Raw genomic sequence first — 23,020 nt, 5'->3', positions numbered from 1 at the left:
GCACGCGCTCGCAGCCAATGGCAATGGAGCAAAAGCCCTCGTGCGTTGCTTCGTGTGGGTGAGACGAGATTAGCCGCGCTTGCCCATGCTCATGCGGACAGTCGTGATAATTGTATTGTTTTATATTTTTATTATTTTATTGTTTCCCTTCTACGTGACTTTACCGAAAGAACCAAGAATATGATACATGTATATTTACACGATATAACCCCCCCCCCACCACCACCACACCTCTATTATGGATAATATTGGCCGCGAAAGCCGACTACTTACTATTACTACGTGTTAAACTAGAAATCTAACAATTGTAGTAGTGGGCGGGGCGAACGGCATGCGTGGGCGCGGTCTACGCGGTGACGTGTGCAGGGCTGGCACCACCCCCTTCACCCTCCCGCTGGGGGTGAGAAGGGCCGGAGTGGGCGTGGTCTCTGCGGTGACGTGACGGAGCTGGCCCCGCCCTTGCTGGGGTTCGGAGAAGTGCCTGTGGGTGGGCGTGGCCGACGTTAAGGAACTGACCGCGCCCTCGCTCGGGATGAGAAGCGCCGGTGTGGGCGTGGACTCTCTCGGTGACGTAGCGGGGATTAGCCCCACCCACCCCCGCTGGGGGAGGGGGGACGCCATGGGCAACCTCCTCCACCATTTCCGTCGTCGGCACCACCACCACCAACATCCCCACGGCAGCTGTAGGGGTACCGGCAGCGTGCGGGTGCTGCTGCTGCTGCTGGGCTCAGTGTTGAGAAACGGCGCGACAACCTTAAACGTGAAGGTGGTCGGCTGCAGCGAGCGGAGGAGGAGGAGGAGCAGCAGAGGCCAAGCTCTCTGCCTGACCACGGCATCAGAAGCCAGGGGCAGCAGCAGCAGCAGTAGGATCAGGAGCAGCAGAGGCCAAGCTCTCTGCCTGACCACGGCATCAGAAGCCAGGGGCAGTAGCAGTAGCAGGAGGAGTTAGTGAGGTGAGGGGAGGTGAGGGGGGACCGTGAGCGATACGCGGCCATTCACCGAAGGTTGGAAGTTTGCGCTGTTCACCCGGCGCTGAGGTGAGGCGATAAGTTGCGGCTTAAATCCGCGAGAGGCATAACAATACAAACTCCAGAGGTCAACGACGGTGGACGTGAACTTCGTCGTCGTTTAGGAGGCCGAACGGGCTTGGCTTCGCTAATCGAGTTTCGAGGCGAGACTTTAACTGGAGGGGAGGAGGGGGGGTAGGTTGAGGGTCGAAGTGTCGAGGCTGTCGATAAGAGATTGCGGTAGTTGACACTGTTGGTGGTGGGTTGAGAGAGAGAGAGCTGCTGCTGCTGCTGCCCTCGAGTGGCTCGCTGGGGGCAGGAGGAGGAGAGAGAGAGAGAATCTCGCCATGCGACCACGCGAGCGCCTCTTCCTGCTCGTCGGCCTCTGCGTGGTCGTCGTCTCGTCCGTCTTCGTCTTCTCCAAGTACGTGGACGTGAAGAGGTTCGTGGTGCTGGGCCGCCAGGCGCGGATCCACGTCGAGAGCGAGATCGGTGAGGCCGTCGTCCCCTCGCTCCCACGGCGCGCGTTCCTTGGCAGCTCTGGTGGCTTTGGTGGTGGTGGTGGCTGTGGTGGTGGCTTTGGTGGTGGTGGCTGTGGTGGTGGTGGTGGCTGTGGTGGTGGTGGCTGTGGTGGTGGTGGCTGTGGTGGTGGCTGTGGTGGTGGTGACTTTGGTGGTGGTGGTGACTTTGGTGGTGGTGGTGACTTTGGTGGTGGTGGCTTTGGTGGTGGCTGTGGTGCCCGACTGATGATGCTGTGGTTGTGGTGGCGGCTGTGGTGGTGGCAGCTGTGGTGGTGGCTGTGGTGGTGGTGGCTGTGGTGGTTGTGGCTTTGGTGGTGGCTTTGGTGGTGGTGGCTGGTGGTGGTGGATGTGGTGGTGGCTGTGGTGGTGGTGGCTGTGGTGCCCGACTGATGATGTTGTGGTTGTGGTGGCGGCTGTGGTGGTGGCGGCTGTGGTGGTGGTGGCGGCTGTGGTGGTGGTGGCGGCTGTGGTGGTGGTGGTGGCTGTGGTGGCTGTGGTGGTGGTGGCTGTGGTGGTGGTGCCCGACTGATGATGTTGTGGTGGTGGCTGTGGTGGTGGTGGCTGTGGTACCCGACTGGTGATGCTGCTGCTGAAACCACAGTACTACTACTACTCACTGTCACTCCTGCACGCTCAGTTACTTGTGCACAATCACTCCTGCTGCTGCGCTCCATATTACTACGCCCTGACACGACTACAATCAGCACTAACTACTACTACTGCTGCTCTTGTTACTACTGCACACTCAGTTACTTGTGCACAATCACTCCTGCTCAACGTTACTACATACACAGTTGCTACTGCACTATCACCACGAGTGATGCTCGTTGTTACTCCACTGCTCAAGTCGGGGGCCATACATTGAGTCCGTACGTATGGAGTTGGTAGAGGGGGGTTAACCCAAATGCGTAGCTTGCCTATGGGGGTTCTACTGACAATGCACGTATGCATAGGGAATGGGGGGGGCTGAAGCCTCGATACTAATTTGTCTACATTGCCCTTCAAATCAGCCACAGTTCAGTTTCTTCAGTTGTCAGACCACAAGTACTGCCGGGCCAAGTGGGACTGTGGGAGAGAGGTGTCACTTGTGTGCCACTGACTGCGAGCTATCACGCAGCTCGGCAAACATTAGTGGCCAAGGCACGCAACTTAATTCTTTAATGCACCTGGTGGTGGACTGTTTGCTTAAACACGTTACTATAAATCCAGCGGTGGATGTTTGGTTGTCTTTAAAGCCCGTTGCTGAGCGCAGGTACCCACGGCAGGGAAAACAAAAGGCAAATGCGCCGTGACAAATAGCGCCGTGGAGGTAGTGTCAATTGATGTTAAAGAGCTCACACTTGGGTTGAATTAAAGCAAGGTGATTGGGAGAGTTTGGGAAAGTAGATTATGGGAGAGGGAATTCCCAAGCGGAGCAGTGTGAGGTTGACACTTACAGCTGTTACAAACAAACAAAACAACCGATGTTTTATTTATTTTACCGGGTAAGGCCCCACTGAGCTATGTGGCTCTTCTTTCAGAAGCGACCTGGCCATCACAAATGAGAGCTCAAACGAAGTGGCTTTCACGTGGAAATTTATAGCAGCCAAATACTCTAAACGCATCTTGATTCTAAATGTGGAGAGAAAAACTCACGTGACCACGGGGACAACATGCAAACCCCAAATATACAGGGGTCAGTATCGAACCCACGGCCTCCTGTATACCAGGCAAGGTAGTTAACATCTCGCCACCGTGGCACCCTCATCACTGCCTACATTATCATTATGCAAATTAGTGTAAATGTACATTATCATCATTAGTATTGTTCTTGCCATCACTACGTCGTCATCATCACCATCATCATCTTATCATCCATATACCACGACAGCTGTTAGTCCTGTGGAGGGAAAGTGAGTGGGGCTTAATTCTAGATTTGAAGTTTTCGTGACTGCAAGGATTCATGCTCTTTGTATTTTTTCGGGAAAGTCACGTAGGTAACAAATTAAAATGAATTAAATCACGACGTTTAGGGCGCAACACAAGCGTCCTTCTTCAGTTGGGGACAACTTAGCGAAAGCACACACCGCTTAAGTGTCTCAGAGGTGGCTGTGAATGAGTGGGGCTTGCGCATGACGCGTCATGGCCAGAAAGGACGATGATGGCCGATGGGGTCAAGAATAACAAGCACAGTCGGCAGCCAAGGGAACGGAACGTGCAAGACAGAACCGCCACGGCAGGGAGATGGAGCAATTAAGCAAAATGCACGTGCTTGTGCTGGATGGATTATTGTATCGCAGGATCGTGAGATGTTGGCTTCGCCTTTGTGTGGAGGGCTTTCATCCGGCAGTGGATTGAGAATTACCGACGATGACGATCGATTTTAGTGGCGGCAAGAGGTGTAGTGTTGGCTCGACCATCCATGCGTGCGATGACATTGGGGTGAGGTGGTGGGCGGATTTTGGTTCAAAGCGATTATAGGTCCGTGGTGATAACGATAGTTGTGCATTAACCACGTACAGTGCACCCACAACCCTATCAGCGTCTCAGATCTGCCAGGATTATGCGCATGGGGGGGTAGGGGGGATTTGATCATTGTTAAAACGCTGGGCTTACCATGGAATCACCCCAGACGCTCTCAACCTCCTCAGAGCTCAGAAGGCAACGTTCAACTCGTTCCACGTTTAGATTGTTTAACCAGGTGAGAAGTCTCGAAGGTGAAGGGATGGAGATAATGTCATAAATTAAGAGTGGCCTCGATTTCCGCAGTCACAAAAGCAGTAAGCGTGCAGGCAACAAAGAGCCGTGCAAATAAAAAAAGGTTTCCACGAACAAACTTTTTTCTCGGACAAAGTTCTTAGAAAAAAAAACCGCCCGTGGTAAAATGAAATGACAGTCAACGTCAAAAGATGGAATTGGGGTCATTATCACACGAGTATTTAAAGAGAGAGCCCCGTTCGGAAAACACTCGCTGCCCCGATTACGTTTTTTAATCCATCCCGTCTCAACGTAACGTTTCGAAATAAACATTTAAAAATAACAACTGTTGTCAACAAATCAAGATTAAACACTGTTCTATTTCGCGCAGCCTTTGAAACTTAGACCGAAGGTCGCCAGCCAGCGCATTTGCACTCTCGAGCATCGCCATAGTGACCCCGTGACAGCGCCTCTGAAATATGGTGCTGAAAACGTTCCACGTTGCGCGAGGAGGCCCTCATTCAACAGCTGTTTTGCAAAGTGGTTTCACGTGTGTGTCAGGTAACATTGTGCTTATAATATCTCAAAGTTCCGGCCAGAGGAATGTGGAATTTCCACCACTGGCTCAAAGATTTAACGGTATAAGCGGTCTCTCCATATTAATTTTAGTTAAATGTCACTGACTTTTTTCATTGTCACTTCTATTGTGATAATAATTACTACAACACTAGTTATCCTTTAAAGGAACATTGAGTCAAAACACTTGTTGTCGAGTGAGGCTCCTGCCTACATTGGGATATTTGGCTAATTCTGTTCGTCACAGCACTTTATACGTCGTTGTACAGGGAGTGCCCTATGAACCCAGCCACCTGAGTTTGATTCCTGCCCCCCCCCCCCATGGTAATGTACAAGGTTTAAAGCCCTCCCCCTTTTGGCACAGTGCAACGCTGCTCTTTCATTGTCAAACTCGGCTTTGCAAACTGCTGTCGCCTGCCTCTCTTCGAACACGGAATGAAGTGTAAATAATTTAGTTTTAACACCTAGCCTTTCTGTTTATGGGACCTTTTGCCAGTGTCCAAATGATGAAAAATAAGAATAGGCTTTACCCTTTCTGGCAATGAAACAGGCGTTAAGATGTTCAAACAGCAAGTAGATCAACTCTGCATTTCCCACACATACTGTGCTTGTGGCAAAACATGCAAACAAACATACTCTGATCGTATATGCATTGTCTTTGAAACTGATTGGCCTACACCAGAGACAATGCGTACATTAGTATTAAGGCATCCATAATCGAGGTTTTTTGGGTTAAATCTTGTTAATATAAATGTGTCGTTAAATCCACCACCACCCGACACAGCCAATTAGTAAGGTTTGTCATGTCAACAAAACATTCCGATTCGTTACTAGTACAGCACACCGGTGTGTGTTGGAGAGTAAACCCACAACATTTACAATTCGCGTACGACATTTCACCAGTAATTACAACTATCATCGACAAAATAAATAATCAGACGATAAACCTCATTCTCACATTTGCCAATCAATGTAACAACATTTCAAATATGTTTTACAACATCCCATCAGCCACATGGCATTTTTTGGTGTGCGTATTATCTCCGGCATTGGTTCAACAAAAGGAAATCTCTGGAACCGTTTCGACTTCCATTTTGTTATCAGTAGAGTCAGGCAAGCTTAAACTAATGTTGTCCAGACCTGTCTCGGCAAAGGACTCTCTCTGTTACATATGGATGCTAGGTTATTCTCGTACGAGTGGGGGAAAAGAGACGGACGATGGTAGGGAACTCCAAAGTTGAGCAGTGCGAGGGAAGATGCAGAAAATAAAGAGTTGTGACTTGCAGTGTGTGGGTTACTCAGTGGGTGACTGAGTGGGTGGTTTGGTGAGTTCGTGGGTGTATTGCCATGACCTGCTGTGTGGTGGTTGAACATGGTGTGAATGAGAGAAGAAAACAGAGTTTGGTTAACCAAACGCTCAACACCGGTGTAAGAATCAACGGGGGGGGGGGGGGGGGTGGGGTGACCTTTACAGGAACAGTACCTTGCCTCCCGCAGACACCCGCAGACCCCCAAGCGCTCGCACACACCCGCATGACCCATTGTGTACAATGGAATGCGGTGGGAGTGATGGGTCACACTTGACCGCAGTTACAGTGAGGCTCTGTGTCCTTTCAGTCTCTGGCCATGCAGGTCGACGGTTGGACCTCTCATAATGAGCCCCTACACGGTGTGAGGTGCGGCCCAGTGGCGTGTCAGTTGCTGTGTCACACCGCCCAGTGTCATCCCCATTGATCCTCCTAGCTTTGCATCTCCAGTAGCTGCCTCCTTAACCCCACAATATACTTTTTTAGTATCTACTTTCTTTATATCTCTAAATTGTATCTCGGAGTGAAGCTGGACCGTATGCTAACCTTCCATGACCGCCTGAAGAAGGTAAAGCCGCCAAGGCCAAAACAAGGGATCAACCTGGACCAGAAATTGGCGAGCACAAGCTGGGTATCATCAGCACCTTCGGTGTTGTTGACATCAACGATGGCCCTTTGTGTACTTTGTAGCCGAGCACTGTGCACCTGCATGGACCAGAAGTAGTCACCACTCGACCTGTTGATGTCCAACTGAACGCTGAAATGCGGTGTATCACTGGAACCCTCAAGTCGACCACAACACCCTGGCTGCCTGTGCTGTCGCACATCTCTCCTCCACCCATCCTGCGGTTCGACGGAACCGTACAAGTTGAAATTGTTATCGTTGTATTCCTAGTATATGTGTAAATATCTGGCTTTGTACAACCGTTTGGACTATCATAGTAACTCGCACAGCGATCCTAAGTCTTACATGGTTACAACGATACCTTAGTTTGACGCACAGGCCCATAGAGCCACAAATAAAGCCATGAAACATCAGCATTGGTGAGACCGAGGCAGCTGGGCAGGGTGCCGTGGTCACACCACCTCCTCGTGCGCCGTGCCCACTTTCGTTGGCGCTCGCTGACAAGCACTTAGCCCGAACAGCTCGTGCGTGTCATGGGCATTATAATGCTAAGCGGAAGCCTTTGCCTGCATTAACTCATTGCGCTTTCCTTGTGTGTCTCAGTGAGGGGCTTGCTTGGGGAGAGAGAAAACCGCAGCCTGGAGTCAGGTAAAGTGCTCTGCCGGTCTCTTTTTTCTTCCTGCGTGGGTATGATGAGGTGGAGGGTGTTCGGTGGTGCGGGGGAGGAGGAGGGGTGGGATGAGTTGGAATCTGGTAGTGGTGATTTGATGCCAAAAGTTTACCCGGAGGTGGCCCGTTTGTCTCAAAGGTCTGAGACGTTAAGCGGGCGCCGCTTAAGACTCCTCCGGCCGGCTGTCGGGTGCCGCGTAGTGAGTTTGCGGTCTCGGCAATGATCGCGCAAAGCGCACAACCTCTGTGCCGCCGCTCCGCTCCTGAAAACCCCTGCGGTGTCTCTTGAGCCTTGACAGAAAACAAACAACCGTTTAAATTTACTTCATAGCGTTTGAATGCAGTCGCATCTCTAGATGCTCTGTAGCTCTTCTCCTTTCTGCGTTAACGTCTGGCTAGAGCCCACGTTGGTGGGCATACGACATTCCTCTGGTGGGGGGGGGGGTGAGTCTATCCATAGGAGAACCACTGTTGACTTGCCCCCAAAGTGGTGTTTATTTTACCAACCCAGCAGGGATGATGGGCCGAGCCAACACCCTCCACGACCAGGATCTGAACTCGCAACCTCCCCGTTGGGAGCCACTCGCCCTGCGGCTGAACCACCACCTGGCCGAGGCAGCCAGAAAGAAATCGATATGAATGACAAATAAATATCGATAAATATTTCAACAAAGACTCGCCGCGTGTGCTGGTAAATAAGTCTGCACTGACGCGGCATGAAGTTGTCGCATGCGCCGAGAGGACGGCATTAACGCCAACGCGTTCACAAGCGAAACGGCGAGTCTCCGGGGAAAAAAGCACGCAACGTGCGGGCCTGCAAACTTTCAAAGGCCGCGAATCGCACGCGAACCCGAATGGATTGCCGACGGATTATACACGTTTGTAAAACCCGCGATGGAATGTGCTAACGTGGGCTAGGCCATTGGCGGAGTTGGCCCGGGGTTAATGTGACTAAATTGAATAAAACGGAGACGTGAGCAAATGCGTGGATGGAGTGCTTTTGCAATGCTCGAGTTGGCTAATCGTGTTTTATTTCCTGAGGATGCATTTCTTTATACGTTAAGTATTCTATTAGTGTACCCTTTATCAGCTGTATTCATCAATTAATTGGATCAGAAATTTGCTTAAGATTCACATGCGAGAGGCTTAAAACGTGCTCTTGATTGCCGATTTGTGCAGGGAGTCATGTTAGCAGATGCATTTGCCTGTGTGTGCACATAATTACATGGGGGGGCGGTGGCGTAGTGGTCGTTGTGCTGCACTACAAACCCGGCGACCAGAGCTCTTTTCCTTGACCGTGGCTAACATCAGAATATCAGACCGGCTAGCCACACCACCCCCACATGTGCAGGCCATGTTGGACTTCATCATAAGGTGCTCGCTAGCAACACTTTTTCCCCGGCGGTGTTAAGTATGGGGGTGGTAATCTTTGCCTTTGCCTGTCTGAACAGACAACTCGGAGCAGACACAGGAGGATTTGAAGAAATTTTGGGACAACAACTCCATGTTGCAAAAGGCAGAGGATCGGCACGCAGAGACAAACGTCACGAAGGTCGTCATGACCAAAGCTCCGGAAGAACGCCAGGAGTGCCCGGAGACGTCAAAGGAGCTGGGTGAGCGCCGCCCGCACGAACGCCACCGCGGTGCTCGTTACGTTGACGGTGTCCGCTGGCGGCATCTCGTGCGCGTGCAAGTCGAGCAGTCCAGCGCACGCACGCACGCACGCTTGTCTGTGGTTGCTGAGAGTCCGGTTTGTTCACAGCACGCAGTCGCCAGCCTTCACCTAGCGAGGTCTTCGCCGGACCTCGGGCTCTCCTCGTGCGTCCTCGCTTGTATTATCGCCAAGACTCCTCTCTTGCTGAAGCTTCTCTCGGCCGTTAACCCTTCAAAAACCCCAGTTGAATTCGCCAGCCACTCCCGTGCTCGCCGTCGAACGGGGGGGGGGGGGGGGGGGGGGGGCGTCTGTCGGGCGTCGTTACCCCGCGCAGCCAAACGGGATCGTCCCCCGGAACGACGATCGGTCAATGAGCACCTTACAGTGACCAATTCAAATGGCTAAACCGATTTGTTTATCATGAATGGAGATAGAATTTAATTATTTCCAATAGATCGCCTTTGGCGTCGCATTCACAGTTGAACCGATAACAATTGGCGCGTTCGACGCTCGCGCGCGTGCCGGTTTAATTTTTAACGGGCTGTCGGGTGGTCGAGGGTTACACGACAGAAACATTTTGCCCAGATCGTTACGTTGCCGAGCCTAAAAAATGAACGCTGAATCCGTCCTATAAATTTGCGGTGCTTCAACGACGGCAGCGCCGACGCGTAATGATGATTTCCCGCCGCCCCCCCCCCCCCCCCCCCCCCCCCATCGTCCGTTGCTCGAGCAGTGGGGCCTCTGCGCATCGAGTTCACCGACACAGTGTCGATGGAGTTGGTGGTGGAGCAGAACGAGGAGGTGACACTCGGGGGCCGGTACCATCCCAAGGATTGCATCCCCCGCCAGCGCGTCGCCATCATCATTCCGTACCGCAAGCGCTCGGAGCACCTGCTCTACTGGCTCTACTACATGCACCCCATCCTGCGGCGCCAGCAGATGGACTTCGGGGTGTTCATCGTGCACCAGGTGAGCGACGGTGACGGTGGTGGTGGAGGGTGGCGTCTTCTCACATTCGCCGCACTCGTGTGTGTGTGTGCGTGCCGTGCCGGCCTTCGTAGGTGCTCGCTAACAGCACTTGCCCCAACAGTCTGTTAAGGCTGTACGGGGGATATTTGTTTTTGTTTGTACGTGAGCGGTAGCGTGTAGCGGTTTGTGCGCTGCTGTGCTACGAACCTGGTAGCTCGAGTCTTTTTTCTCTCGGGTCACGGCTAACGTCAGCGGCGCTTGATATCAAACCGGCCCCTGCCCACGTCTCGCCAACCCGCGCTCGAATCCCCGTGAGCGACACGGCGTGGGGAGGCCTCGATCCGTCGATGGGTTAGCAACGGCTGGAATCGATTGCATTCTTTATATTGAACCTGCACTTCGCTGTCTTTGACGCTGTCCGCTGGTCGCCGCCGTTGCCCATCGTTGCCGTCAGGCAGGGGACGCCACCTTCAACCGCGCCAAGCTGCTCAACGTGGGCACGCGGGAGGCGCTCGCGATCTACCCGTGGGACTGCGTCGTGTTCAGCGACATCGACATCATCCCCATGGACGACCGCAACACCTACGCTTGCGGCGAGCAGCCGCGCCACATCGCCAGCGCCATGGACAAGTTCAACTTCCAGTGAGGGGCCCCTCTATCCCCGCCCCACCCCCCCCCCACACTCTGTTCAACCAGGGGCCGCAACAACACACTGACTCACTTGCTCAACCAATCACCCACTCACTCTCTCACTCTCTCGCTTGCCTATTCACTCATTCGCCACATTGCAAGTCTCGCTATTATCGCTCTTCTAAAGTTCTTACAATAACCTTACTCCATTTACATAAACGAGTTAATGATGATTGCTTGTGTTGCAATCGAAACGTCGTGAGAATTTTATAGTTTTATTTTTATTATTTTCCTTCTACGTGACTTTACCCAAAGAACCAAGAATATGAATCCCTGCAGTCACGAAAGCTTTAAATCGAGAGTCAATGCTTATCTACTACACTGCGACCTTCACGAGTGCCATTTGTTGCTGGCCGCACGGTGCATTGGGCAAGCAGGCCTGTGCTCTGCAACCATGAAAGGAAAAAAAAAACCTACCGCTGCCGATGTTGCTGTTGTGCCGCAGCTTGCCGTACGAAACGTACTTTGGCGGCGTGGTCTCCATGCGCATCAAGCACTTTGAGGCCATCAACGGCTTTTCCAACAACTACTGGGGCTGGGGCACGGAGGACGACGACCTCTACAAGCGGTGAGCGAGGACCCACTTCGCACGGCGGGGAGACCCACGGCGCACACGGGGGGGAGACCCATGACACACGCACAAGGGGGAGGCCCATGACACACGCACAAGGGGAGGGCCCACGTCGCACGCACAAGGGAGAGGCCCGTGCTGTCTGCACACGTGGGCAGTTGCGCATCACGGTGGAGGATAGACACGTAAACGTCTTGTGCGTTTCATGATTCATTTACGATTTAAAATGCAGCTAATCGTTGCCTGTCATTGCCGCCCATATGACAACTCGGACTAAAGTCTACCCGTCTAATGCGTCGTCGTTATCGTCATTATCAGCGCAGTGAGGCATGGTCAAATAGAACCAACGACCCGCGCGGGGAGGCCCTCATTCAACAGTGGCTTGACAAATCAGCCTTACATACACGCGTTTCTTTTATCCATCGAAGCCTCGTGGAGTCGTACATCTCTTTGAACGCCCTTGAGATTTTACGATGTTGGGAAAACATAATAAAAAGGGTCAATCTGTCGTCCTGTCCAAACTGGAATGGGGCAGTCCCCCCTCATCCGCGATGATCACACAGCCCTGAGCCAGTGGGATCCGCACCCGCATTGCCGAGCGAGATTCCGATCTGCCCCCTCTGCCTCCACATCCATACGTGGAGACCTGTGACAGGTGGCCGGATGGCTCGGGCTTGCAGTAGACGCAGGCACCAGTGACTGCACGAAGAATAACCCATCGCACTCAGTTTTGGTTCTGCACTTCATTTGGCTAAAATTCCATCTCGATTATCAAAGTCAAAAATCGTTGTTCGACTGTCGAGAGGGGGGGAACGGCGCTCTCGTGTGGTAGCACGCGTGGGAGAGTCCTGCCCCTTGCTGAGCAGAGCAGACGTCACCTGAAGGGTTTTTGGAAGTAGTTCTGAGATATTCACTTCAGCGGGTCGTCCTCCGATACTTGGCGAGTCGATGGCGTCGGCCCGCTCGACGGTAAATCGCGCCTGCGGGAGATTGAATTGGACGCCGCTCGCCCTCTCGCGGCACGAGGCCGACCGCGCAACCCAGGATGAAACGTGGCGTGGCGATGTTCGTCTAAGAAGGACGAGGCGCGCGAGAATGCCAACGTTTGTGCTGCGGCCGTGCGTATCCTCCAGGGTGGTATACAAGGGCCTGACGGTGGAGAGGCCGCCACCGCAAATTGCGCGCACCAAGATGATCCGGCACGATCGAGACAAGGGCAACGAAGTTAACACCAAGAAGTACGTTTCTCGTCCCCCCTGCCCCCCCGCCTGCCCCCGCCTCCCTGTCCCCCCGACCCCCATCCCCCCAGTCCCCCCATTCCCCCGGGCTCCGCCGAGACAGCCGGTGGACTTTCAATTAAATGTAATCCCCGGGATTGCCACGAGATACGATGATGCTACGATACGTCGTATATAACGTAATAGGCCCGACGATAATTGCATCGGCCGTTTTTGCCAAATGTCGTTGTAGCTTTCTGGCTGACGGTGAAAGCGCAAGTGCATCAGCTCTGTCCGTGTGTCTCTCTCTATGTATCGTGAGGTCACCGTAACTCTTGTGGCAATACGAACGAAACTTGAGTCCACAGTTGTGGTGCTTTGAAGGACTCGCAATGTTGACAACTGGCCACGTTGCTCAGAGGGTTGTCTCTCTGTGTGTGCGTAGTGTGGGATCACGATTATCCAGTGTGAACAAAGCTTTATCAAGTAAAGATTGTGTTGCTATTTGGGACTCGCCCGAAACAAACCGGCCACACTGATCAAATTGTTTCCAAGACTCGCTGATAAAACCAGTGCTAACTGGATAGAGCGAGTCCCTGCGGCCGTGGAGATGACGTGATCGGTGAGCTGCATCAGAATGCGGGTGGTGGTGTGTAGAGAATGTGTCATCTGGTTTGTATTGCTTGTGTTCACGTGGGCACGAGGTCGCTGGCCCTCGACGAGTGAGGGACCCAGCGCCTTCCGTTTCTGTGGCTGGCTGTGCGCTGTGTGTCCATTGGACCCGCGCTATAATACCGTAAAGTACATCCTCAATTTCTTGTTTGTTTTGTACAAGCACACAGCAACCCCAATTAATCATAGGTTTGCTGTACTCCACTCCTGAAATGCATTGAGTAATAATGCGTGGCAAGCTGATTTATCATCTCACGTTACCGAACCTCACCTGTTCTCCCCAGTGCACACAACGCTTTCTCTTTTGTGTAAATGTAAATATTTTCTCAAGGTCAGTTTCCTGACGTGATTGCTCGTTTCTTTACTTTGTATTTATCCAAAAAAACAAGAAATCTTTTCATTTATAGTAGATTTGTTTGCGTTAGTTCACCAAACGATTTAGCCAAATAAGTAGATTTTCCGCATGCACACAAGTATTGGGACACGATGATCGATTGTTTTGGCCCGTTTGCCGGGGAGCTGAACAACTCTCACAGCCGCATTTCGCGGTCGGATACCCGACGTGTCGCTTGCAACCACCCGGTTTGGTGCGTTAAACGCAGCTTAACCCTTAGATGTTTTACCCATGTCGCCTCCCTTCCTTTCCCGTCCTCCTCATCCTTGCCCCCACGTCTCTGCACAGCTACGACCTCTACGCCCGGACGCGTGTGGACATGGACCACGACGGCCTCAATAGCCTCAAGTACCAGCTCATCTCCGTCTCCATGTACAAGCTCTACACCGAGATCTATGTGGACATCGGGCACCCTGACTAGCGCCCCCCAGGACCGGCGCCCCACCCCCCCCCAGCAACCCCCCAGCAACCCCCCCACCCCCCCCCCCCCCAGCCGGCGCCCACTTCAGCAACCGACGGACAAACAGGACGCAGCAAACTTCGACGACAACAACAACAAAAACGATTCTTCCGATTTCTAGCGCGTGCGGTGCTCGCGCGACGAGCCGCGTGCCACGAGACAAACGCACGGAGAAAGCGCGGAGGACTAGCGGCGGACGGCACTTCAGGACATAGCGAGGGAAGGGGAAAATCTCGGTGTCGGAAGAGGAGAGAGCTGCTCGTAAACGCGTTGTATTACGAACGTGACTGTTTGTTTTTTTACATTATTACGCAACTGACAAAAGACCGGGACGGGACTTGTAATGTAACGGGAAGACTCACGGGTTTCCCACCGAATTCAAGACCATCCTGGGAAACCCAGTACAGGTGGCAACCTCGCGTAGTGTTGGACTGTCCGTTTGAGTTATCGATTGCTCGACCGATCGTCAGTTCTCTCGCCCGAATAGCGTGAAAGTAGTTGGAAGAAATTAAAGTCCTCGCCTCTGCTCTCCGTGTGCGCCGCTGGTCGCGAGGTGATGCACGGGGACTTGGTGACGTCATTGGCGTTGCCATCAATATCGTCAGTCGCGTCACGCTGGGCGTGGCTTTGTGGGGGTTTCCTGCCTTCACGGGGCAGAATTCAGCGGCGGTCGCCGTTTTTAAAGACGGCCCAGGTGATTGACTGGGAAAAGTAGCCGATTAGTCGTCTTTGTCGAATAGTCATCCCAGCTCTAAACGGACGCTCCGGCCTGTATCAGCAAATGTAGCAGTGGGAGAACGTTTAAACAGTTTCACCGCCTCTGTATTTTCGGCTGTCTTTGGCACGCGCAGCCCGGCGACGCTCTGGCGCGTCGCACGGGATGCGCTCTCGTGCGGATTGAGCCGTCTCAAACCTGCCAGTGGATTCTGTGCGGCCGCTGCTCGGATGGCGAACCCAAAGCTGTCGGTGGAACGTCCACATTCCTTTGGTGGGTGGCCAGCGTGTCGACCACCGTCGGTCTCCCGCGAAGCGGTGTTAACTCTTATTTATAACCACAACGATGCCTTTTTATGAAGCCTCCGAGTGCCGACCGCGTCTCGCTCAAGACGACGCGGCGGAAAAGGAGCGTGGGGGCGGTTTCGCCGACCCCTGACGGAGATGACGGTGATCCGTCGATGAAGGTCCACGTCTTTGTGACGAGGTGCGCGTGGAGGTTGAGACGAGCATCAGAATCACAAGTATCCACAAGTACATTACATTTTTTTTTTCCTTCCCACTGCCATATCCGGGCCGTGCCGGGGCCGGCGCGGAGCGATTTGTGAATCCGCCCGTGTTTTTCCACTGCAGGAGCCGAGCCGTGCCGCTGACAGAATGCACAACGAACTAGTAGGGTGACGCGTGCGGATGACGCGGTGAAGCTGTGTCCACGCAGTGTTACGGACTGAGATCGCGCGCAACCGACGACGCTCCATTATCCCTGCCCCTGCTTGGCCCCGAGTCGGATTCGGATGTCTCGTTAGGCCAGCTCGTAGAGCAGGGTGGACCGCGAGGGGCTGCGCCCGCCGGCTCGGCTCGGATGTGCCAGTGAAGACGGCTACAGGACTCGCTTAGTTTGGCATCGGACACGAACACTTACACTCCCTTGTACTCGCACGCACACGGCGGCGTTATTTCACGACTACTGTGTGCCATCTGCACCTTTTGCCAATGACACGTTGGCTTTACATGACGGTTACTGTGTGTATGTAAATAAATTGCATTTTTAGTGGTGGAGGGAATATTGGTGGCGTTGTTGGATATGGGAAGGCGCGCGATGTTGTGAGTCCTGAGTTGTGTGTTTTTTACACGTTACGGCTGTTGAGCTTAAGAGAAGTCAGTTTCGGTCACTGTAGCTTGCCCCGCGGATGCGTATCTCGTGTTGCACAGGGTAATTGTAATGACGATGTGGATTTCTATAATCGCGTTCGAGTCGGCAAGTATCTCCGCATTCTGTGCAGCAGAGGAAGGGGATGCGCTTGCTTCCAGGGGGCACGCCAACACACAGGCGATTTAAGAGCTCCATCGACGTGCAGAGATGCGTGGTGCTTTACACGGTGGCCCATAGACTCACACGGAGACCCATAGACTTACATGCAGATGCTTGCAAATTACACAGTGACCCATAGACTTTAAGAAAACCTTTAAATCACAAGCATGGGTGTACGCATAGGCCCATAGACTCGTGCAAAAACCCGACGACTTCCAGAGACCCACTGAATTGCACGGTCACGGACGTGTCGCGGTTTTACAGAGCGAACCGTAGAATCGGGAGGCTCAGGAGTCCCTCGCACTGACGGAAGTGACGGGTGGAAGTGACGAGTGCGCTCTCAAATGAAAACAGTGTTGATGCCAAGGAAAATATATTCCCCTCCAAGTGCCCGATTAGTGCCGCGCGGGTGCTTGCTACAGTGATGGGACAAGGGTTTATTTGTGGCCCCTTCGCAGTGGTGGTGGTGGGCCTCGCGTGGCCACGGGCCTCTTGGAAACTCGCTCCCGCCTCCCCCCTCCCTCCCTGCTGTACTGAATGTGAACGGCGGGGCATATTTATTTGCATAAGTCTCGGTTTTAAAACAACACATCGATTTCAAAATGCCAGCGATCGTCGGAGGCGACATTAAATTCGTCGAGTCTTACAAAGTCCCTTTGCCAAGTCTTTGCCCTGTGCTAATGCGGTACAAGCCGAATGTGAGCGAGCCACGGTACTGTGGGAGCAGAGGCCAGCTGGGTGGCTGTGCGAGATTCGGTGCGAGCTTGTCTCGGAAGCGGCGCTCTTTGCCACCCCAGGGTGCAACGTGAGCACGTGGCGGCCGCATTACCAACGTTGTGACGTCGCTGCTGCTGCTGCTGCTGCGTTGCCATTGGTGCACAAGTGTCAATGCCCTCGGGGAATCGTTTCATGCCGTCAGACCCTCGACATTGTTCCTTCAGCACCTGGACATTGCTGCTGTATGCTAGAACATAATTACATGTATTACTCTGCTGGGTACAAGGTGTACTTTTTGCCATCTGTGTTTAAAGAGCAAAAATTGTGGGTGTTGCTTGGAATCCGGTAGACACCTGTGTGTGCGCGTGCCGTTCCGGCCTTTATCGGTGCTCGCTAACAGCACTTGCCCCAAAAGTCTGTTACGGATATACGGGGGATCTTTGTGTGTGTGTGTGGGGAGCACTGGGAACCCAGCGTTCCGAGTTCCATTCCCGCTCACGGTCACCAACACCAGTGATGATTGTCTGAACCGGTCCTGGGTCTCCTCTACGTCGACTCGGCCTCGAATGAGTACATGAAGCTGTGTAAACATCGCCACTAGGGAGCCAAAGCTGGTCGGGCGTGGTGCTGGCAACCCCCCACCCCCCGTCGTGTACCTTTCCGGCCTTCGTAGGTGCTCACTAACAGCACTTGCCCAAAAATCTGTTGAGGCTAAACGGGCAAACGTAGTCGTCAATGTGTATATATGTGTGTGTGCGACTAGGTCAGTGTAACTAGCGATACTGAGCACAAGTCTGGGGTGCAGCTTACTTTTGGAGCGTCTTGCGGTACGGTAATTTGGCGACACGTTGGGCAGTGGCGCTCCTTCACAACAGAGAAGGCATCGGCAAGAAAGACCATTGCCTAAAGCATCGGCCCATTGCGTGTGTTCCTCTTTAGGGTGGTACTGACGAGCGCGTGACTGCGAGCTTTCTTTACCGTCGTCCAAACAATTAGTTATCGAGGCCCTAAAAAAACAATCTCGGCTCCGTGAGCCTCCTGCTCGAAAAAAGACTTAACTCTGCGTTAATTGTCTCCCAAGTATTTATAAGCCGCAGGCGGTCCTACAGCAAGTACGGCCAGCGTAGTCGAGTCGCAACCCTGGCCACGTGGGACCTCGAGTCACATGTCGCGGCACACGCGGAGAGTTCCGCGGTCGTGCCGCGCGCGCGTTGCCCCCCTCCGATGTTGTTTTCGGGGGGTTTGTGCCGCCACGCGTCGCTCGGCACGATGCCCGATGTTCCGCTGCACGCGCTCGGGATGTCCCGCAGCTTCCTGCGTCCCGATCAAGCTGCCGCCAGCGTGCGTTGAGCGAATCGTCGGACAGTGTGCCACCAACGACACGAATTGTAACGCGCAGCGGCACAACCGGTTAACGCAGTGGTACAACCCACGGACACGGTGGAGACATGGAAAATAAGAATAGTTTTTTTTACCCCTTTCTGGCAATACAATCAGGTGTTAAGATGTTCAGACACCAAATAGAAACCTTTTTGCAAGGAATAAAGTCCGCATTAACCACATGCAGTACTTGTGGTGAACATGCAAACACACATCTGATAATATATGCATTGTCTTTAAAACTGATTGGCCTACACCAGAGACAATGAATCCATATCAGAGCATCCACCATCGAGGTGTTTTGGGTTAGATCGCCGTAGATATATGCTCTGATGAGATATGCACCTTTGCATGTTTTGCCAAAAGCACGTGTGGTTAATGCAGACTCGACTCATCGCAACAACAAAAACGCGTCTTATTCGGTGTCTGAACATCTTTTATTGCCCGATTGGGTAAAACCTGATCTGATTTTTTTTATACTTTGATACTGACACAGAAAAGGGTCCCATGGTAGATATAACAGCGGGAGGGGGGGGTGGACCGTCGCGAGGGAACGAGACAATGTGGTCACGGCGACGCGTTGCCAGCATCGCACGAGGCCGCGCGTTGACGCTTCGAGATCTCGCGAATCTCAGGAGGAAGAAGTGAGGTCACCGGAGACGTGGCGTTGCGTACTTGTCGAGAGGCCCTCGCGCAGTATTTTAAGCGCCTCTGTAAGCGGCGCTCCGGTCGGTCGCGACGTTGAATAAATCAATACTGTAAGATTGTATTCTTTGGGTCTTTCGGTAAAGTCACGTAGGTAGGTTCAAAGAAAATAATTAGTTTTTTGTTATTTTCTTTGAACCTATCTACGTGACTTTACCGAAAGACCCAAGAATATGAATTCCTGCGGTCACGACTGCTTTAAATCAAGATTTTACTGTAAGATTGCTTTTAGGCAGTCAGACCATCGGTGTCCAAACCAGCGTTTTGTTTAAGCGGTCGCGTGGTGGGGGCAAGTGTGGCTACTCCGGCCTCTTCCTCACGAACGTGTTCCGCTGGAGTCGGCGAGCGGTTCCTGACTTTGGGAATGTGCTAGGCCCGTGGTTCTTCTTCACCTGGGGTGCACGCCACTCCCTGGGGGTGCGAGACGTGGCCAGATTTTTTTTAGAAGGTCAATCATCGAAAAGACAAATTTGGCACGGGCACGTAAGAACAACTTACTTTGTTTCATCAAACCCCCTATGCATTTATTAACAAAAACGATTTCATATCGAGAACCACAGGGGTGCAAGCAGTGCCGGATGAAGCTCGTGCGGAGCCTGGAACATGTTGTAAAGGGGCCCTAAATATAACAAAACACGTAAATATTTAAACACACATTTTTATTTGCATAGTAAATTAATTGTAATTTTTTCATTTGCTATACAGCCAGACATTACGACAAATCGCTAACCTTGAACACCCAATCGATCATAAAAGTTTAACGCGGTATGGCACTACAGTAAGAGAGCAAGTGCACCATCACTGAACAGGAATTGATAGCTTGGAAGCATTTAGCGCGGGGCCCTTTAAATACGGGGCCCGTAGCATATGCAGCTATACTCTTTGGTTCTTTCGCTAAAGTCACGTAGGTAAAAAATAAAAGAAAGTTAATCAAATCACGACGTTTCGGAAGCAACACAAGCCTCCGTCATCAGGTGGGATAGTACTCTTTGTTTTTTTTCGGTAAAGTCATGTAGATAAAACAAAATCAAAATAAAAGAAAACAACTACATCAAATCACGACGTTTCGGAGGCAACACGAGCTTCCTTCTTCAGGTGGAACAGTCACAGCAAGATAGCTGCATCAAGTGGGGGGCTCTGAGACCCTCCAGCTTATATACAGGTTAAGGTGGGGGGAGGAGCCAAGCAGGGAGTGACGACGAGGCGAAGTTAATCCGTCTTTTGTTATGTTGAGGGTTCGGGGGAAGCGGTGGTTCACTGCACGGGGGCAATGAAAAATGGTTTTTAAAAAAAGGCTGTGCGCTTATAAGGTAGCTGAAGTTTTGACTTGGTTTATGACATCTTTCCAGTGGTTGCTTAATTTAAAACCATCTTCTCGGTTGAAGTTGTGTCTATGTTTGTATATCTGGATGGCTTCATGGACAAATCTTTGGTAATAACCGGAAGATTTGCATAGTACTTTGGTATCGGAGAAAACAATGTCATGAGAACCTGCTCTGTTGAGACAATGATCAGCCACGGCCGAAGAATTCGTTCTGCCGTGTTTCAAATCTGATTTGTGGGATAGTCACAGCAAATTACTTCTTGCTGTGACTAGCCCACCTGATGATTGAGGCTTGTGTTGCTTCTGAAACGTCGTGATTTGTTTAACTTTATTTTATTTTTTACCTACGTAACTTTACCGAAAGAACCAAAGGGTATGGATCATTGCAGTCACGTAAACTTCAAATCTAGAATAATATGCAGCTACTTTTGCTCCTAGGATAATCTCACACTGGGTGCAAAGCTGCAGTATAGGTTAAGAAACCACCACTTGTTTAAGGCAAGTCGGGGCCGGTTTGGGCCGTCAGGATCTCATCAGCGTCGTTTCACCTCTTTCGAACTAACGCTGCTGCTGCTGCTCAATAATTGTTGGTCTGGAAAGTCAGCAGCGTGAGCAAGCGAGATTGCCCACCCTGGATGAGCGGGTTCGATACAAGCCTGAATCGCGATTGCTACCGTTTAGTGAGCACTGGCGATGCGGTTCACGGCCGATTGTAAAGTTGATCAAACAAAGGCTCCCAGGGTCGTGCGCGATCGTGTTTGCCGTGGAAGGTGACGCCCTGTGTGTGTGTCTGTGTGTCTGTCTTTGTGTATCTGTGTGTTTGCACTGTGGCCGCGATGAGTCGCGTCAATTGTTTAACGCCATGGGTCACGTCGATTGTTTGCCCAGGGTGGTGTTGGTGGTGGTGGCGGCAGAGGCGGCGATGGGAGTTGGGGCCGCTTCTCGATCTCCGGACGGCCTCGTACGCAACGCGTGACCCGCTCACGATTCGTCTCCAGTCTCGTTTGCATTGTCTGCCTGGTTTGTATTGTCCCTCTCGTTTGTATTGTTCTCTCTCGTTTGTGTTGTCTCTCTCGTTTGTGTTGTCTCTCTCGTTTGTATTGTTTTCTCGCGTTTGCATTGTCTGCCTGGTTTGTATTGTTCTCTCTCGTTTGTATTGTCTCGTTTGTCTTGTCTCTCTCGTTTGAATTGTTCCGTCTCGTTTGTTTTGTCTGCCTCGTTTTGTGTGGCATCACCCTAAATAAGTTTATATATGTCAGCGTAATAACTTCCATCGAGGAGCGTGGATCAGCACCTGATCCACGCTCCTCGATGGACCCCGTCCCATTGCCTCCCTGCGTGTGTGGTGCCACGTGTCGCTCTCCAAGTGGCGCTGGACGTGGGGGGTGGTTCTCACTCGCGTCCGGAGATTCTCGCACGCGCCCCCAAGCTTCAAGCGCCGCGATTCCGTGGACAGCATCGGTTTTGTTTTCCACCGTCCCGTTTGAATAGTTTTGTTGGAAGGCCTCCTTCAGCAGAAATGTAACGCTCGGTTTTGAGACTCGCGCGGATTAAAGTACAACGGACTCCTACTAGCGTTCGACTTTGGCTCCTTGCGTGCGATGATGGCAGCAGTCTGGTCCAGGAGCTCGATGCCAATGTCGAGGCTTGCCCGCCGGGGATGAGAGAGAGAGAGGGCCCTCTGGAGAGAGTTCGTGTGGTTTTTGCTCTTCCTCCGTCTTTTTCAGAAGCGACCTGGCGACAAATGATAGCTCAACGAATTGGCTCATCACGTGGGAATGTAGAGCAGCCACATACTCTAAACGCGTGATGTTGATTCTAAATGTGGGAAAAAATGCACACGAGGACAGAGACATGCAAATATACAGCAGGCGTCAGAGTTAGCATCGAACCCACGACCTGTACACCTGACGAGGTAGTTAACATCTCACCACCGTGATGATGATGAGAGAGAGAGACACGCAAACTCAAAATATACAGCAGGCGTCAGATTCGGCATCGAACCCACGACCTCCTGTATACTAGGCGAGGTAGTTAACATCTCACCACCGTGATGATGAGAGGGAGAGACACGCAAACTTAAAATATACAGCAGGCGTCAGGGTCAGGATCGAACCCACGACCTCCTGCATACCAGGCGAGGTAGTTAACATCTCAGCATCTTGGCGCAGCCCACAGTGGGTTGCTATTCATTATTTTGTTTGCGTGGCCACAAGCGCGCGACGGCTCGTATTTAATGTGCCCTGTCTCTGTCTATATGAGTCTCTATGGGTCTCAATGTGCTCTATCGCGCACGTGTAATCTTCTTCATCCGCACCTCCGATTAGCACGGTTGGCTGAGTACGGTGCGAAAGAAGTTCAACATACACAGACTCGCACAGAGGCCCATGGACTCAGAGAGACCCATAGTTTGTTGTCCTTTCCCCGCACCTCCGATTAGTACGATTGATAACGTACGGTGCGAAAATGCTCAACGTACACGTATCTCCATGCCCCTTTAGTTTCCAATACGGTTTATAGTTTGAGGTCGCGTGGCCACAATCGCACTGCTGTGGCTTGTTTATTTGATTTTCCGCGTGCGCGTGAGATGTGATGGGCGAGGCAATCATCGTCCCGTCGATGTTCCGATGCAGGTGATGGTCACAACCACCCGGGGTGATGGTGGAGGAGGAATGTGAGAGCCGTGTGGAGGTGCGATGGCGATGTTTGGGTCTCGAATGACGGAGGCGTCAGTGTCGGAATTATCCGAGTAGCAAAAGTAAATACTACATAAGTAGTAGCTACGGGCTCCGCACTTTCAAGGGCCCCGCGCTAAATGCTTTCAAGCTATCAATTCCGGTTCAGTGATTCTGCACTTGCT

The 23,020-nt window shown here is 52.2% G+C and overlaps 1 protein-coding gene across 1 annotated transcript; it reads left to right on the top strand.

The window, feature by feature from the left end:
- The first annotated feature begins 542 nt into the window (after positions 1-542).
- Positions 543-21,731, top strand: LOC116951833 (beta-1,4-galactosyltransferase 1-like). Its single transcript, XM_032970603.2, has 8 exons — positions 543-1,499; positions 7,316-7,360; positions 8,833-8,994; positions 9,769-10,004; positions 10,459-10,646; positions 11,140-11,262; positions 12,399-12,503; positions 13,837-21,731. The coding sequence occupies exons 1-8, from the start codon at positions 1,355-1,357 to the stop codon at positions 13,967-13,969; spliced, it is 1,137 nt and encodes a 378-aa protein (XP_032826494.2). The 5' UTR covers positions 543-1,354; the 3' UTR covers positions 13,970-21,731.
- Positions 21,732-23,020: the final 1,289 nt, after the last annotated feature.

This window comes from Petromyzon marinus, chromosome 44 (genome assembly GCF_048934315.1).
Source record: "Petromyzon marinus isolate PM22_M1 ecotype Great Lakes invasive population chromosome 44, UKy_Petmar_22M1.pri1.0, whole genome shotgun sequence".
NCBI lineage: Eukaryota > Metazoa > Chordata > Hyperoartia > Petromyzontiformes > Petromyzontidae > Petromyzon > Petromyzon marinus.
Note: the sequence above shows the minus strand (reverse complement) of the source record. Positions and strands in the feature narration are given on the sequence as shown.